Source organism: Pipistrellus kuhlii, unplaced genomic scaffold (genome assembly GCF_014108245.1).
Source record: "Pipistrellus kuhlii isolate mPipKuh1 unplaced genomic scaffold, mPipKuh1.p scaffold_m20_p_4, whole genome shotgun sequence".
In the NCBI taxonomy this organism is placed as follows: domain Eukaryota; kingdom Metazoa; phylum Chordata; class Mammalia; order Chiroptera; family Vespertilionidae; genus Pipistrellus; species Pipistrellus kuhlii.
In genome coordinates this window covers 79,156,764-79,170,544 of record NW_023425540.1, presented here as the reverse complement: position 1 = coordinate 79,170,544, position 13,781 = coordinate 79,156,764, and the positions used below count along the sequence as shown (strand labels likewise).

The 13,781-nt window shown below is 49.6% G+C and overlaps 1 protein-coding gene and 1 non-coding gene across 2 annotated transcripts in view; both read left to right on the top strand.

The window, feature by feature from the left end:
• Positions 1 to 6,638, top strand: part of XYLT1 (xylosyltransferase 1) — a 306,552-nt gene extending 299,914 nt beyond the window's left edge. Inside the window, exon 12 of the mRNA XM_045571260.1 lies at positions 457 to 6,638. Within this exon, the coding sequence (XP_045427216.1) occupies positions 457 to 779 (323 nt within the window). The 3' untranslated portion in view covers positions 780 to 6,638. The remainder of the gene's footprint in view (positions 1 to 456) is intronic.
• Positions 6,639 to 7,410: 772 nt separating this feature from the next.
• Positions 7,411 to 7,601, top strand: LOC118704053. The gene has a single exon (XR_004983277.1). It is a non-coding gene; the product is annotated as a U2 spliceosomal RNA (small nuclear RNA).
• Positions 7,602 to 13,781: the final 6,180 nt, after the last annotated feature.

Below are 13,781 nucleotides of genomic sequence, written 5' to 3'. Positions count from 1 at the left end.
GAACAATAGTCATTCAAGCTGAACCTTCCCAAGCACTTTGTATATTCTGATGGCCGCTGTAAGCATTTTGTGTGAGTCCATGCATTTCATCATCATGAAGCTGTGAGGAAGGAATTAGTACTCCACCCATTCTACTGATGAGCAAACTGAGACACTGGGCTTTGAAGTCAGAAGTCACACCCTGGTATGTGGGACGTGGGGATTCAGACCCAGACAGCCTAAACTGTACTCGCTGTGCTCTGCCCAAGGGAATGAATGAACTTTGCTCCGAAGTGGGCTCAGAGCGGTCTCGGGCTCCGTTTCTTCATCTGTGCAGTGGGACTGAGGAAACAGGTCCTCCTGAGCCTGTCCTGCGAATTAAGTGGTGCCACTCCGGTGCCCAGCGTGGTGCCGGGCCCACAGCAGGCGCCAGGTTCCTGGCTCTTCTAATGACATGATGGTTCCCTCTGCTTTCAGAGGAGGCGCTGAAGCTGCACAACGGGCCCCCCCGCGGCGCCTACATGGAGCAGAGCTTCCAGAGCCTGAACCCGGTCCTCAGCCTGCCCGTGAGCCCGGCGCAGGTGGAGCAGGCGCGGAGGAACGCGGCCTCCGCCGGCGCCGCGCTGGAGCGCTGGCTGGACACGCTGGTGGGCGGCATGTGGACCGCCATGGACGTCTGCGCCACGGGCCCCACCGCCTGCCCGGTCATGCAGACCTGCAGCCAGACGGCCTGGAGCTCCTTCAGCCCGGACCCCAAGTCGGAGCTGGGGGCCGTCAAGCCCGACGGCCGGCTCAGGTAGCACCGGACACACACGGGTGGGCCGCGGCGGATGTCAAAGGGAACACAGCCCGAGGGCCCCCCGCCCTGGGGGCGCCTTTTGCGGGAGGGGCTCTCCTGGCCATGGAAACATGCAGAAGGAAGGTTCTGAGGCCAAAGCAGGGTCTGCCGACTACGACGACCTGCACTTGGCGAGCTGGCTCCTGGGGGTGTGGTCTTACCTCTTCCGGCTGGTCCTCGAGTCCTACAGGGTCCTTGTCTTCCCCTCCAGCGACCAACCCCCGAGACGAGTGGTCCTCAGACTTTCCCTTTGAGCAGCAGAGCTCTGTTTACGAAGCGCAGCGGCGGGTGGCCTTCTAGGTGCAGGTGACACCCAGGTTGCTCTGGGCAGAGCCAGGAAGAGGGAGATTCTCCCTCCTCGCTCAGCCCGCCGGGCGGTCCCTTCGCCAAGGGCATCTCCTACGGTACCTCTCCAGAACCCAAGGGCTCTGCAAAAACCCATTTCGAAAAGCACTGCCCAGACGGTGGGTTTGATCGCCAGCCCCACCCTTCGGCTCCTCTTCCTGCCCCGAAATGACAGGTCCCTGAGATCATGCTCACGGGCTCTCCCCAGGGAGGCAGCAGGCCTCCCACCAGCCCTTCTTCGCCACCACATGAGCAGGGAAGCCTGTGGCGTGGCCAAGGTCCAGCAGGGTGTGACTGCCAAAGGTCCTGGATCCCGTGCCCCCTCCCTCGAGGGAAAATGGGATGATGACTATCACGTCTCCAGCCGTTCATGGGCCAGGAGACCAAGGCCAGGATCTTGCGGATCCCGGACAGCGGGAACACCGGGGCCCATGGCCATGAAACGCCTAGAGATGGTTTGGAGCAAAACTCCCGAGCTAGTCAGCGCAGCAATATCGGTCCCCGGCCTGAGCCCTTCCATTCTGAGGTCAGGCTCTCCCACCGCCCACACCTTTGGGAATTGCAGTCGGTGCTGTTGGGAGTGACCAAACCAGACTTTTCACGTCCAGGAAAAAAGCATTTCCGATTTGGTTCTTAAATTCATGCCCTTCTTTTATCCCAGGCGACATGCCGTGTAAAAGTGGGACCCCTGAGAGTCCGCTTGTTTAAAGCCTAAACGAGAGTAGTGTCCCAGCGGCCTGCGCTCCCAGGAGCCTGGAGGGTTTCCTTGCCATATGCCCCATGGAGCGTCCCCCGCTCCTCTGAGAGCCTCTCGCAGGAGACTCGCTTCTCCCTCTGGTCCCATCCCTGGCTGCAAACTGCCCTTCCCGGAGAGCCAGTTCCAGGCGCGTCTCCCAAGCAGGAATACGAAGGTACCGCCCTTTGCTCCCATGACCTTTCAACTGTTGCCCCCGGAACGACCCCATCCCCCACCCAGCCAGGCAGGATGTCCCATGGGCCATGGAGTCTACAGAGAAAGGACACTTTGGGTATTTATTATTTATGTTTTAGTCAATGACTAATTAGTAGGTGCTGTTTTTGCAGCTTGTCAATTATGTTCTCTTACTAACGGAAGCTGCCTTTGTTCACAAAAGGCGCCCCAGCCCTTCCCCTCCCTGTACTCCCCCAGTCACCAAGCTCCTAGTGTCTGTCTCTGTTTCTTGGCGTGTGTCTGCCCTCCGTTCTCCGAGTCCTCAGCAGGGGTGTTGGACAGCATCATGTCCTGGCTGAAAGGGGGAACCTGGGGAACATGGCGCCCCACCTTTCCTTACGCAGGGCGTGAGCTTCATCTAGCCCCCCCTCCCGTTCCTGGGGGTGTTGGAATTCCTGAGCCATCCCCACTCCCACCCCAGGCACAGGGCAGGCCCAGCACCTGAGGCGGGAGAGTGTGCCGACCACAGAGCTCAACAGTCCTGCTTCCTCCTCACTTACCTCCCTCAGCCGGTCTGGCCATGCACTTCCATGTAGCATGACAAGATGCACAGGGAAACCAGCTGCTCCAGGCCTGGGAGGAAAAGAGATCCTTGTCAGGAAGAGGGGAGGTGGTCGGATGGGGCCAGGTAGGTGGATGCTGTCAATAGTGGCCCTAGGGACCTCAGAGCGGCTTTCTCAGAAAACCCCTGTCATCGCTAAATGGACTTAAAGTGGTGGGAGGCCTGTGCCACATCCCCTCTCTGCCCTCAGCTTCTGGCCATGTCCCTGTGCCTGTCCGAGCTACCCAGGAAGCCTCCCTCCTCCCTCCTCACCAGGCCGAGGACAGGGTGTTTCCCGCGGTGCCACTGCAGTGGCTGCGGAGTGTGTGCCTGCAGGCTCCTGCGCAGACCTTCCTGCACTTGTTGATGAGGCTGCCTCCTCTTCCCACCCTGAAACAGGTGTGGCAGTGGCAGAGCTGGCTTATTCTGGGGACACCCACACCCCATCCCTGTCCTTGGCTTCCATCACCGCTCCCCGCAGTGCATTCTGGGACACAGAGAGATCATCTGGCTATTTCTTAATGTCTTTTGTTTCCGGACAGAGAACAACTTTGCAGATGTTACTTTAGGGAGAAAAGGGAGAGAGAGAATTCCAGACAAAGCCCAGGATGATTTGAGAAAAAGCGATCTTTTCCGGGGAAAATGGTTTAATTCGTTCTTTAATCTCCCTGAGCATGGTTTACTGGTCAGACAGCCTTCGGCAATGGTGCCCGAGGGCGTCAGTGAAAAGCAGGAGGCCGAGGTCTCCGGAGGCCCTGTGCAGGCTGCGCACGGGCTGCACCCCCTGGGCCCGGGACTGCAGGAAAGCTGGAAGGTGGGACAGGGTCAGCTTTGGGCAGGAGGAAGCAGTGAGTAGGCTGTGGCACTCGGCAGTTTCCCAGCCTGCCCCGGGACCGGCAGGCCCCCTTTCTCCCTCCTCACCAGGCCTCAAGGCCTCTGTTTCCCACAGTGTCATTTGAACCGCTGAGGTCCCTAGAACCACTCTCCCTCCTGGTGGCCTGGTGAGGAGAGAGAGAGAGTATAGGAGGTAGGCAGCCCTCCCAAGTCCCCCCACACAGGCCTTGCACTATGTCTGGAGAGGAGGGGAGAGGGGGGAGCAATTCCCAGGGCCCCCATGTTTAACAAATGCACCCGTTCCTTCCTGTGGAGCAAGGCCTTTCTGATCAGATCGGAGCCATCCTGACTTCATTTCCCGTTGTTGGCTGAACTTCTTAAAATGCAGGTGGCCTTGAGACAGGCTGAAAGGAAGGCCACACAAGCCCATGAAGGTGCAGAGCGCAGCTACTCTGGTCCCCGCTTCCTCCTGGTTCTCTAGTTTCCAGGTTCAAGAAAGTCACAGGCCAGAACCCGGGTCTCTTTTCTGAGAAGGTGCAGAATAGAGGGGAGCACTGGCTGCTGGGTGTGGTTGTGAGCAAAGACCCCTTTCCCAGCCGCCTTCCCTAGGAACTCAGGACACAAGCTCCCCAGCAGCATCCAAGGCGGAGACACTAGAAAAGCTGCTGGCAAAGGCCTGCCAGGCACCCCATGGTCAAGGCCATAAGTATCCAGAGGGGGTTTGCTGGCAGCACATGCCCCCCCCCCCCCCCCCAAAAAAAAAAAAAAAAAAAAAAAAGAGCAGCAGCTCCCCAGCTCCAGCCTGCTGGTACCTGTGAGCATGCAGGCGCAGCTCAGCAGAACCTTCCAGTTTGGTAAAGGAAGCCAGAAATCCAGACTTCAATAGGAAATCTGATTTTTAAATGTTGGCTTTTTTTTTTTTTTCTTTAACAGAGGATGGGCACAGAGAAATGCCACAGCTCAGCCTGTGGACCTCGCTCTGCAGAGGTGGGTGAAAAGGAGGTTAGGCGTGGCCCCGGTGAGGTGAGGAAAGCCAGTGTTAAGGGCAAAAATAGTAGCTCCTGTTGAATGCTGAAGGGAAAAGGAATCTCTTCCTAGTCATTCCCGTCCCACAGGTGTCCCCGGTCCCGGGAGAACCGGCTCATCCTGATCCCCACAGTTTGTGCTGGAGGGAAGGAGGGACACAATCTGGATACCCCAACGGTTGCCCCTGTACCCAAGGAGGTCCACACCTAGGCGGAGGGGTCAAGGATGGGGGCCAGAAAGAGGGGGTGGCGTGGGAAACGGCCCGGCTCACTCCAAACCCCAGGTTTTAGCAGCCAGCTTGCCACACATCTGGAAGCTTCCCAGGAAGCCCTGCTGGAGCTGAGCTCAGCCCCAGAATGTCCTCCCAGCCTCTGCCTCAGTTACCTTACTTTGCCCATGGGTCTACCACAGGCGCTACCTCACTGTGTCTGCTGAGAAGTTTACCTGCAGGGGGTGGGGAGGGAGGGAGAAGTGGAGATAAAGGTGGCCAAATCTGCTTGGGCTGAATGTACAATCTATGCAAATTCTCTCTCTCCCTCCCTCCCTCCAATTCTCTATTTTTCACCCTGCAAACAAAATACTGTATAGACCCCTCTTAAGACCAAGGAGGGCTTTCTTGCGCCACCCATGTCCGCCCCTAGCGTTGGCTTTGGTTCTGTCCTTGCCCGCCCCATGCAGGGAGCACGTGGCCCACCCTTCCGGTCCCCTCAGCTGGGCCTTCTCCAGCTGCCTCTGCCCACCACCGCCCCCCCCCCCCAATTCCTAATTAATCGTCTCCATTTCTCCCTTTCTCTGACTTGCCGTATCTTCCCCCCATCCCCATCCCCAAAAAGCCTTAGGTTCTCCTTTTTGAAATGTGGCCTTAAAATTATTTTTGGAAAGCTGACCGCCCTCTCCCTCCCGTTTCCACCCACATCCTAGAAGAAAGAGCCCCTTGAAGCTTTCTTGGAAACCTCCTAAGCAAGGGGCGGCCAATCTGGAGTCTGCAGACGCTTAGAAATTGCTAATAACTGTCGTCTTTAGGAAAAATGTGTTTCCCAGGGGCGAACTGAAGGCCTGGGTGCTCACCTGCAGCTCAGCCGGCTCCTGCAGCTCTCCCCCGCCCAGCGCCGCGGTGAGGGGGCGGCTTCCTTACCCTCGGAGAGCTAACCCCAGCTCTCCAGCCCTCCCCTTCCCAAAGACGCCCGACTTACCTCCTCAGTCAAGGGTGAACCTGGAGAGTTCCTCAAATTGATCTCTTTGTCCTTCCTGCCAGGAAAGAGAGAGCATTAAGGATTCCCAGCGGATGGGTCTTGTTCTCCAAGGGCAACACTCTCCCTAGGTCTAGAGCCCCTCCCATCGCTCCAGGGCTGATGGAGGCCAAAGACAACCCAGGGTTTTCATAGGAAATTCACTGGAATTGCGCGCAATCGTCTTTGTAGTCCTTCCTTTTTTTTTTTTTTTTTTTTTAATTCTTAATATTATTATGTTGTCAGTAGCATTGGGTATTTTTTTAGAGGCCTCACAATAAGTTATTGCCGTCCCCTTCATTTCTTTTCCCGGAGACATGTGGTGATATAGTTTTTAAAAAAATAACTATTTTGTTATAGATCATAATATGCATAAAACTGTACAGAAATATTTTGTAACGTATTGATTTTTTTAAAAAGAGAGAATCTGTAAATAGAGTTTTAAAAAAAGAGAGAGAGAATTCAAAAGGCACACACTGAAAGATGTAGATATTTTGCTATTTATTTAAAGGAGTATTTTAAGAGATATTGAGCTATCTGAAATTGACCAGTAATCAAAGTTCCAATCAACCCAAATGCTTTTTTCCTCGCGGTAGAATGTGATTCTCAGAAACGATTGCACTACCCGCCCATTTTTGCACCTTTTCTGTCTTTTCCTTTAGCAGAAAAACAACGAAATTGTGCCTTAGCTGTATTTTTTTGTCTAGGGGAGTTTGTTTCTGTCCGACAAAGCAAATTCTTTTGCAGAAAACAGTGGATGTAATAAATACTGTACCATACCAAAAACACTGCAGGTGTACATAGATGCTTTCTGTCATACCGTGTTTTCAGATGCAGAATTTTAAAATTAAAAAAAAAAATACTATCTTTATGGAACAGTGGCTGTGTGGCTTCTTTTTAGCAGTTTCGTGTACCTTCGTGTACCTTTGCACACCCTGGTATTCTCGTCCTCTGCGCTGTCCACCCCCAGAATTAGGGTGACTATATGAGCATCGAGGGAACACCGACTAAAAGGAATGATGAAACCATAGACATAAACTGGGTCTCTCTCGAGAAAAGCTAGATGTGAGGACACACTTCCTAATCAAGCCTGCTGTCACCTCTCAACACCTGGAAATGACTCTCCTGGTGGAGGCAGAAGTATATGCTTTTACCCTCTTGGTTAAGTAGAAGTTAGCGAAGAGGGACTGCCATCTAAGGTGGCAAACAGGTTTTTTTGTTTGTTTTCTAAATATATGTTTTATTGATTTTTTACAGAGAGGAAGGGAGAGCGATAGTTAGAAACATCGATGAGAGAGAAACATCGATCAGCTGCCTCCTGCACACCCCTTACTAGGGATGTGCCCACAACCAAGATACATGCCCTTGACCAGAATCGAACCTGGGTGGGGCCTTTGAGTCTGCAGGCTGACGCTCTATCCACTGAGCCAAACCAGTTAGGGCGCAAACCGGTTGTTTTGTTTTGTTTTTACCAGCTGGTTGGTTATGTAGCAAATCTGTTTTCCTTTTCTCTTTACCACACAGCTAGACTACATTTCCCAGACTTCCTTGTGCTTAGGTGTGGCTCTATGACCAACTTTGGCCAATAGAATGCAGGTGGAATAGGTGAATGCACTTTTAGACCTGGCCCATAAAATTTCCCAGGAAAACCACTTCTCAGCCTTTAGGCTAAGATCAAGTGAAGTGTCTATTCTTATCCATTTAAGATCCGATACATCCTCTATCTGAGGACAATGCAATAAATGGATTTTCAAAGCAGGGAGAAGGAATGGGAGCTTGTTCTGTCCACTCTGCACACGGACGCTGTATAGCAGTACTTCTAGGAACAGTGCACCGAAACAACAAAACCAAAAAAAAAAAAAAAAAAAAATTTCCCATGGAGCCGCCTCTCTTTCCCTGGGTACCAGCGCAAATATTTTGAATCATCTTGATTTGAGACATTGATTAGTTGATTGACTGCTCTCCTTGCAACCCCGACTTAAAGAGGGAGAGCCACAATGAGAGAGGAGCAGGCCCCTGGGTAGCAACATGGAAGGCCATCTGGCCTATCAACCCACTTGCCTGTGACATGAAAAGAAATAAGCCTGTACTGCGTATGCAACTGAAAATTTATGTCTTACAGCAGCAAGCCTTATATCTAATAATTCACCCATAAATGCAAACTCCGATGTTCCCGTGGGAAAGCCCACATTTTAGCCCCTTAATCCTATAGGTAAAAATTCAGAAACTCAGATGGGGAAGGTGATTCGCCTAAAGCCGTGGTCGGCAAACTGCGGCTTGCAAGCCACATGCGGCTCTTTGGCCCCTTGAGTGTGGCTCTTCCACAAAATACCACGGCCTGGGTGAGTCTGTTTTGAAGAAGTGGCATTAGAAGAAGTTGAAGTTTAACAAATTTGGCTCTCAAAAAAAAATTTCAATCGTTGTACTGTTGATATTGGGCTCTGTTGACAAATGAGTTTGCCGATCACTAAAGCCGCAGAGCTATTGGCATCACAGTCAGATCCAGAGCCAAGGTGTCCCATCCCCCAGAGACCTTCCTTAGGAGGACTGGTTCTGCATCCTCCCATTGCCCTCACAGCATGTTTACACGTGGCTCCTGAAGACTGTGACCAAGGATGGGGAGGACCAGGTGGCTGCGTTGCAGAGGTGCTTTAACCTTCAAACCCTTAAAGGCAAAGAGAAGCACTGAGACCCGGGTGGGGATTTACAGCTGGCACTAACGAGGGTAGTGGAGGTGAGTGACTACTATATTTGGAAAGACAGTGAATCCCAGATTCACCTGCCCAAACCTTTTTTCTAGTCTGGTCTTAGAGCTAGTCTGCTCAAAGGTGAGTCCTCAGAAAAAAAGGCTTTGGGAAAGGTTTACAGGTCCTCCTTGGGAGGAGGCTGCACAGAGCAGTAGCGGCTAGGTGCCCAGACTAGCCACGGTTGGGGGTCTGAACCCATGTGGCAACTCCATCCATATCCCACACGTATGTGCCCTAAGGACGCAATCCCTGGTTCGCATACCTAGTCAATAGCAGCAGCAGCAGCAGGAGCCCCAATGCGCCCACCACAGACAACACCCAGCTGTGCCCAAGGAAACAGCTGTGGGACCCTGTGCTATGGGCACAAGGAGCCTCTGCTTCCTCCACAGCCACTCTGTGGGCACAGTTTCAGCGTGGAGAGCATGTCACCTCCAAAGGTTTACAAGGTCCTCGAGAGGCGTCAGTGGCCAGGCACCACACTTTGCCACCATCCTGACTCACCATGGCATGGGCCCGAACCCATGTGCACCCTGCCCCGGTCCCTGTGGACCCACAGAGGTGACACCCAGACCCACACACCTGCAACAAACACTTGTGGGGCCTCTGTGCCCCTGGCACGAACCCAGCCTGAACCTGTGCGCCCGACAGGACCCAACCTGGACGCTGTGCCACCGCCCTGCGACCACCACTGGCCCAGCAGGGCCCTTGCCCCTGCCGTGTCAACACAGTCTGATCAACCACTGCCACCACTGCGGTGCTGCCACCTCCGCCCTAGAGCCCAGCTGCTCAGCTCCACCGCCAGGGCTCAGGGGCGGGAGCTGCGCTAAAGGCCGGGAGGTGGCTGCAGCCTTCCCTGACCTGGACCTACTGAACTGAGGACCTGAGGAGACTGAAGAGGCTGCAGATCTGTTAGGTGAGACGGGAGGGCCTGGGACCGAGAGAGGAGGCCTCGAGGGCACTGGCTGTGGAGACTGCGAGTGGGTGTGGGTGCCGCTATGGACGCCTGGGGCTGAAGTCCCTGGATAGAGTAGCCCTAGCACCCCGCCATCACGAAGCCTGGGGAGTTCCTCCTGACCAGTGGGAAGGGCCATACAATGGAGCTCACTTAGCAATGAATACACTTAACATGGAGGGGGGGCTTTTATTTCTTGGAGGAACTCCTATGGGTGAGCAGCAAGGGGGCTGGACAGTAGGTCCAGGGAGATCAGCCCTGCCCACCTGGAATGAAGGGGAAGTCCTCTCTTTCCCCTCCTCATCCTACCCACCCCCCCACCTCACCCCAACACACACACACACACACACACACAGAGCAAAACAGCTGCTTCTAACCAGACCTACAGCAACCTAAGGCAGTGGGGAACACCCTGAGGCAGGAAATCTCTGCCCCTGCAGGTGACAGAGGAGGTGCCAGAAAATGAGACAGAGCTGAGGCATTAGAAGGAGAGAAGTGGCCTGCCCCCATCCACACCCCTTCTACAAACCACTAACGCTATCCCCCACACAACCGCTAACCCCCACACAACCGGATCAAACCATCCTGGCCAAGACCAGGATGTCCCTGCAGAGCCCAGCTCCATGGGGGAAGGGAGCAGAGCTTAGAACAGGGACAAGCAAGGTGTGAGACCCCAGGCAGAACCAGCCTCTGGGCTAAGGAGTTGACACCTGCTGGACTACTAGGGGCTTCAACCTATCGACCTCAATCAGGTTGCCCAGGATCAGAAAGGGACAGCAGTTCACATTGACCTGCACCAGAGAAGCTTCCAGGAGAGCCAGGATAGACACACCAATGGACCAGATTCAACAACATCAGAGCAAAACCCCACGAGCTCCACAACAGCAGATCCAACGGATTTTCACTGTGTGAGTGTGAGCAGTTCTGTTTTCTGTCAGTGTGTGTATGTGTAATTTTTATGTATATTTGTCTCCCCTCCCCCCCATTTTTCTTTCTTTTTTTATGCATGTCTCCAATTTCTCTCTTCCCTTTGGTTCTATTCTACTTTTGTCTATTCTTATTGTTATAATTAATTTTCCTTATTTTATTGTGCTTTTCTCTTTTTTCTCATTTTACTTTTTCTATCTATATGTTACATCCATTATCACTATATTTTAAATTCACTATTATTATTTCACTTATTTTCTGTTTCCTTCTCTTTTTTCCTCTTATACTAGTTCTTATAGCTTCCTCCTTGCTTCCATAGAGCCATTTTTTGTCTTCTTCTTTCTCCCTTTGTCTTAAAATCCCCTGTCTTTGGCCACGTGTCTTTTAGTATTCTCTTTATTTTTCCTTTGCTTTGCATCCTCTTCTTTTTCCTTCTTAGTCTTTCCTGTTGTTATTGCACTAAGTAGCTTGATTTTCATGGCATTTTTGGTGCGTTCCTCTTGTGTCGTGTTCTGTTCTGTCAGCACCTATATAACAGCTGGCACAACATTGAGGTTGAACCTCATTGGCAGTAAGTCAGAGGGCAGATCTCTTCCCATGAACAGGACGTCAACAATCAAGTCCCAATTACAACAGGAGAGCCCAAGTAACACACACAAGGGGCATTCCTAGAGTATTCAGCTCCCGTGAATAAAGACTGCATCACTGGAACCCCTCAAGAAACTTTCTACATAAAGCCATTCCACAAAAACTGAGAGGCATAACAGTTCTATCTGTTATGGATTTTCCATTAGAATGTCAACTGACTTTTCAATTGAAAAACTTCAGGCCAGAAGCGAATGACATGAAGTAATCAAAGTAATGAAAAGCCTATCATCGAAATTCATCAAATGACAAGTGCTGGAGAGGATGCAGAGAAAAGGAACCCTCGTTCACTGCTGGTGGGAATGCAGACTGGTGCAGCCACTGTGGAGAACAGTATGGCATTTCCTCAAAAAATTAAAGGTGGAACTGCCATTTCACCCCGTAAGCAGCCCTATGTTCATAGCAGCACAATTTACAATAGCTAAGATTTGGAAACAGCCTAAATGACCATCAGCAGATGAGTAGATTAGAAAACTGTGGTACACAATGGAATAGTATGCTGCTGTAAAAAAAAAAAAAAAAAAAAAAAAAAAAAAAAGGAATTCTTACCATTTGCAACAGCATGGATGGAACTGGAGAGCATTATGCTAAGTAATCTCACTCATTTGTGGAATATAAAGAACATTATAAACTGATGAACAAAAGTAGATACAGAGGCAAAGAAGCACCAAACAGACTGTCAAACTACAGTGGGAAGGCAGACAAAGGTTGGGGGAAGGGGAGGTAAGAGACCAACCAAAGGACTTGCATGCATGTATGTAAGCAAAACCAATGGACGCCAGACACGGGGGGCAAAGGGGGTTTGATGATGAGGGTATGTGCCAAGGGGTAGGAGAGGCCGTGGGGAGGTCAAGGGGGAAAAAGGAGAGACATATGTACTACTATTTGTAATTCTTTAAACAAAAATAATAAAGTAATGAAATGCAAGGGCCTAAATCCAAGACTACTGTATCCAGCAAGGCTATCACTTAACATCAATGGTGAAATAAAAAGCTTTCCAGACAAAAAAAAAAAGGTTAAAGGAGTACATTACCATCAAACCAGGAATGCAAGAACTATTAACAGGACTGCTTTAAGAAGAAGAAGAAAAGGAGAGAAAGAAGATCATAAGCATAAATAAAATAACAATGGCAATAAAAAAATACCTATCAATAATAACCTTGAATGTAAATGGATTAAATGCTCCAGTAAAAATACATAGGTGACTGAATGGATAAGAAAACATAACCCATATATTTGCTGTCTACAAGAGACCCACCTCGGAACAAAAGATCACACAGACTGAGATTGAAGGGATGGAAAAATATATTCCATGCAAATGAAAAGGGAAAAAAAGCTGGCATAGTAATACTTACATCAGACAAAATAGATGTCAAAACAAAGGCCATAACAAGAGACAAAACCACTACACAATGCTAAAGAGAATGATTCGACAAGAAAATATAAACCTTGTAAACATATATGCACCCAAAATAGGAGCACGCAAGTTCATTAAAAAAACAAACAAACAAAAAAAAAACTCTCAATGGACTGTAAGGGAGAAATTAATAGCAATACTGTCATAGTAAGAACTTTAGCACTCCACTGACACCACTGGATAGATATTCCAGAAAAAAAAAAAATCAACAAGAAAAAAGGGGCCTTAAATGACACACTGGATCAGATGGATCTAACTGATATTTATAGAACATTTCACCCCAAAGCAACAGAATATACATTCTTCTCAAGCGCACATGGACTCAAAGATAAGACCACATGTTAGAACACAAAACAAGCCTATACAATTTCAAGAAGACTGATATAATACCAAGCATCTTCTCAGACCACAATGGCATAAAGTTAGAAATCAACTATAATAGCCAAAACCGGTTTGGCTCAATGGATAGAGCGTTGGCTTGGGGACTGAAAGGTCCCGGGTTCGATTCTGGTCAAGGGCATGTACCTTGGTTGTGGGCACATCCCCAGTGGAAGATGCAAGAGGCAGCTGATTGATGATTCTCTCATTGATGTTTCTAACTCTCTCTCTTCCTCTCTGTACAAAATCAATAAAATATATTTTTTTTAAATCAACTATAATAGTAAAACTCAAAAACACTAAAATACATGAAGGCTAAATAGCCTGTTATTTAAACAATAAATGGGATACCAATGAGATCAAGCACGAAATTAAAAACTTCCTGGAAACCAATGAAAATGAACATACAATCATGCAAAATCTATGGGACGTGGTGAAAACAGTCCTGAGAGGGAAGTTTATAGAATTACAGGCCTACCTCAAGAAACAAGAAAAACCACTAATAAACTATCTAACCCTACAATTAATTGAATTAGAAATAAAATAGCAAGAAAAGTCCAGAGGAAGTAAAAGGAAGGAAATAATAACGATCAGAGTGGAAATCAATGACAGAGAATAAAAAATAAAATAGTACAAAAGATCAATGAATCCAAGAGCTGGCACTTTGAAAAGATAAACACAATTGATGAACCCCTAGCCAGGCTCATCAAGAAAGAGAGGAACCAAATAAACAAAATGAGAAATGAAAGTGGCATTATAAAAATGGACACTACAGAAATATGAAGGATCATAAGCAAATACTATGAATAGGTATATGTCAACAAACTGGACAATCTGAGTGAAATTGACAGACAAATTCCTAGAAATATATTTTTCAAAACTCAATCAGGAAGAATTAGAAAACCTGAATAGGCCAATAACAATTGATGAAATAGAAGCAGTAATTTAAAAAC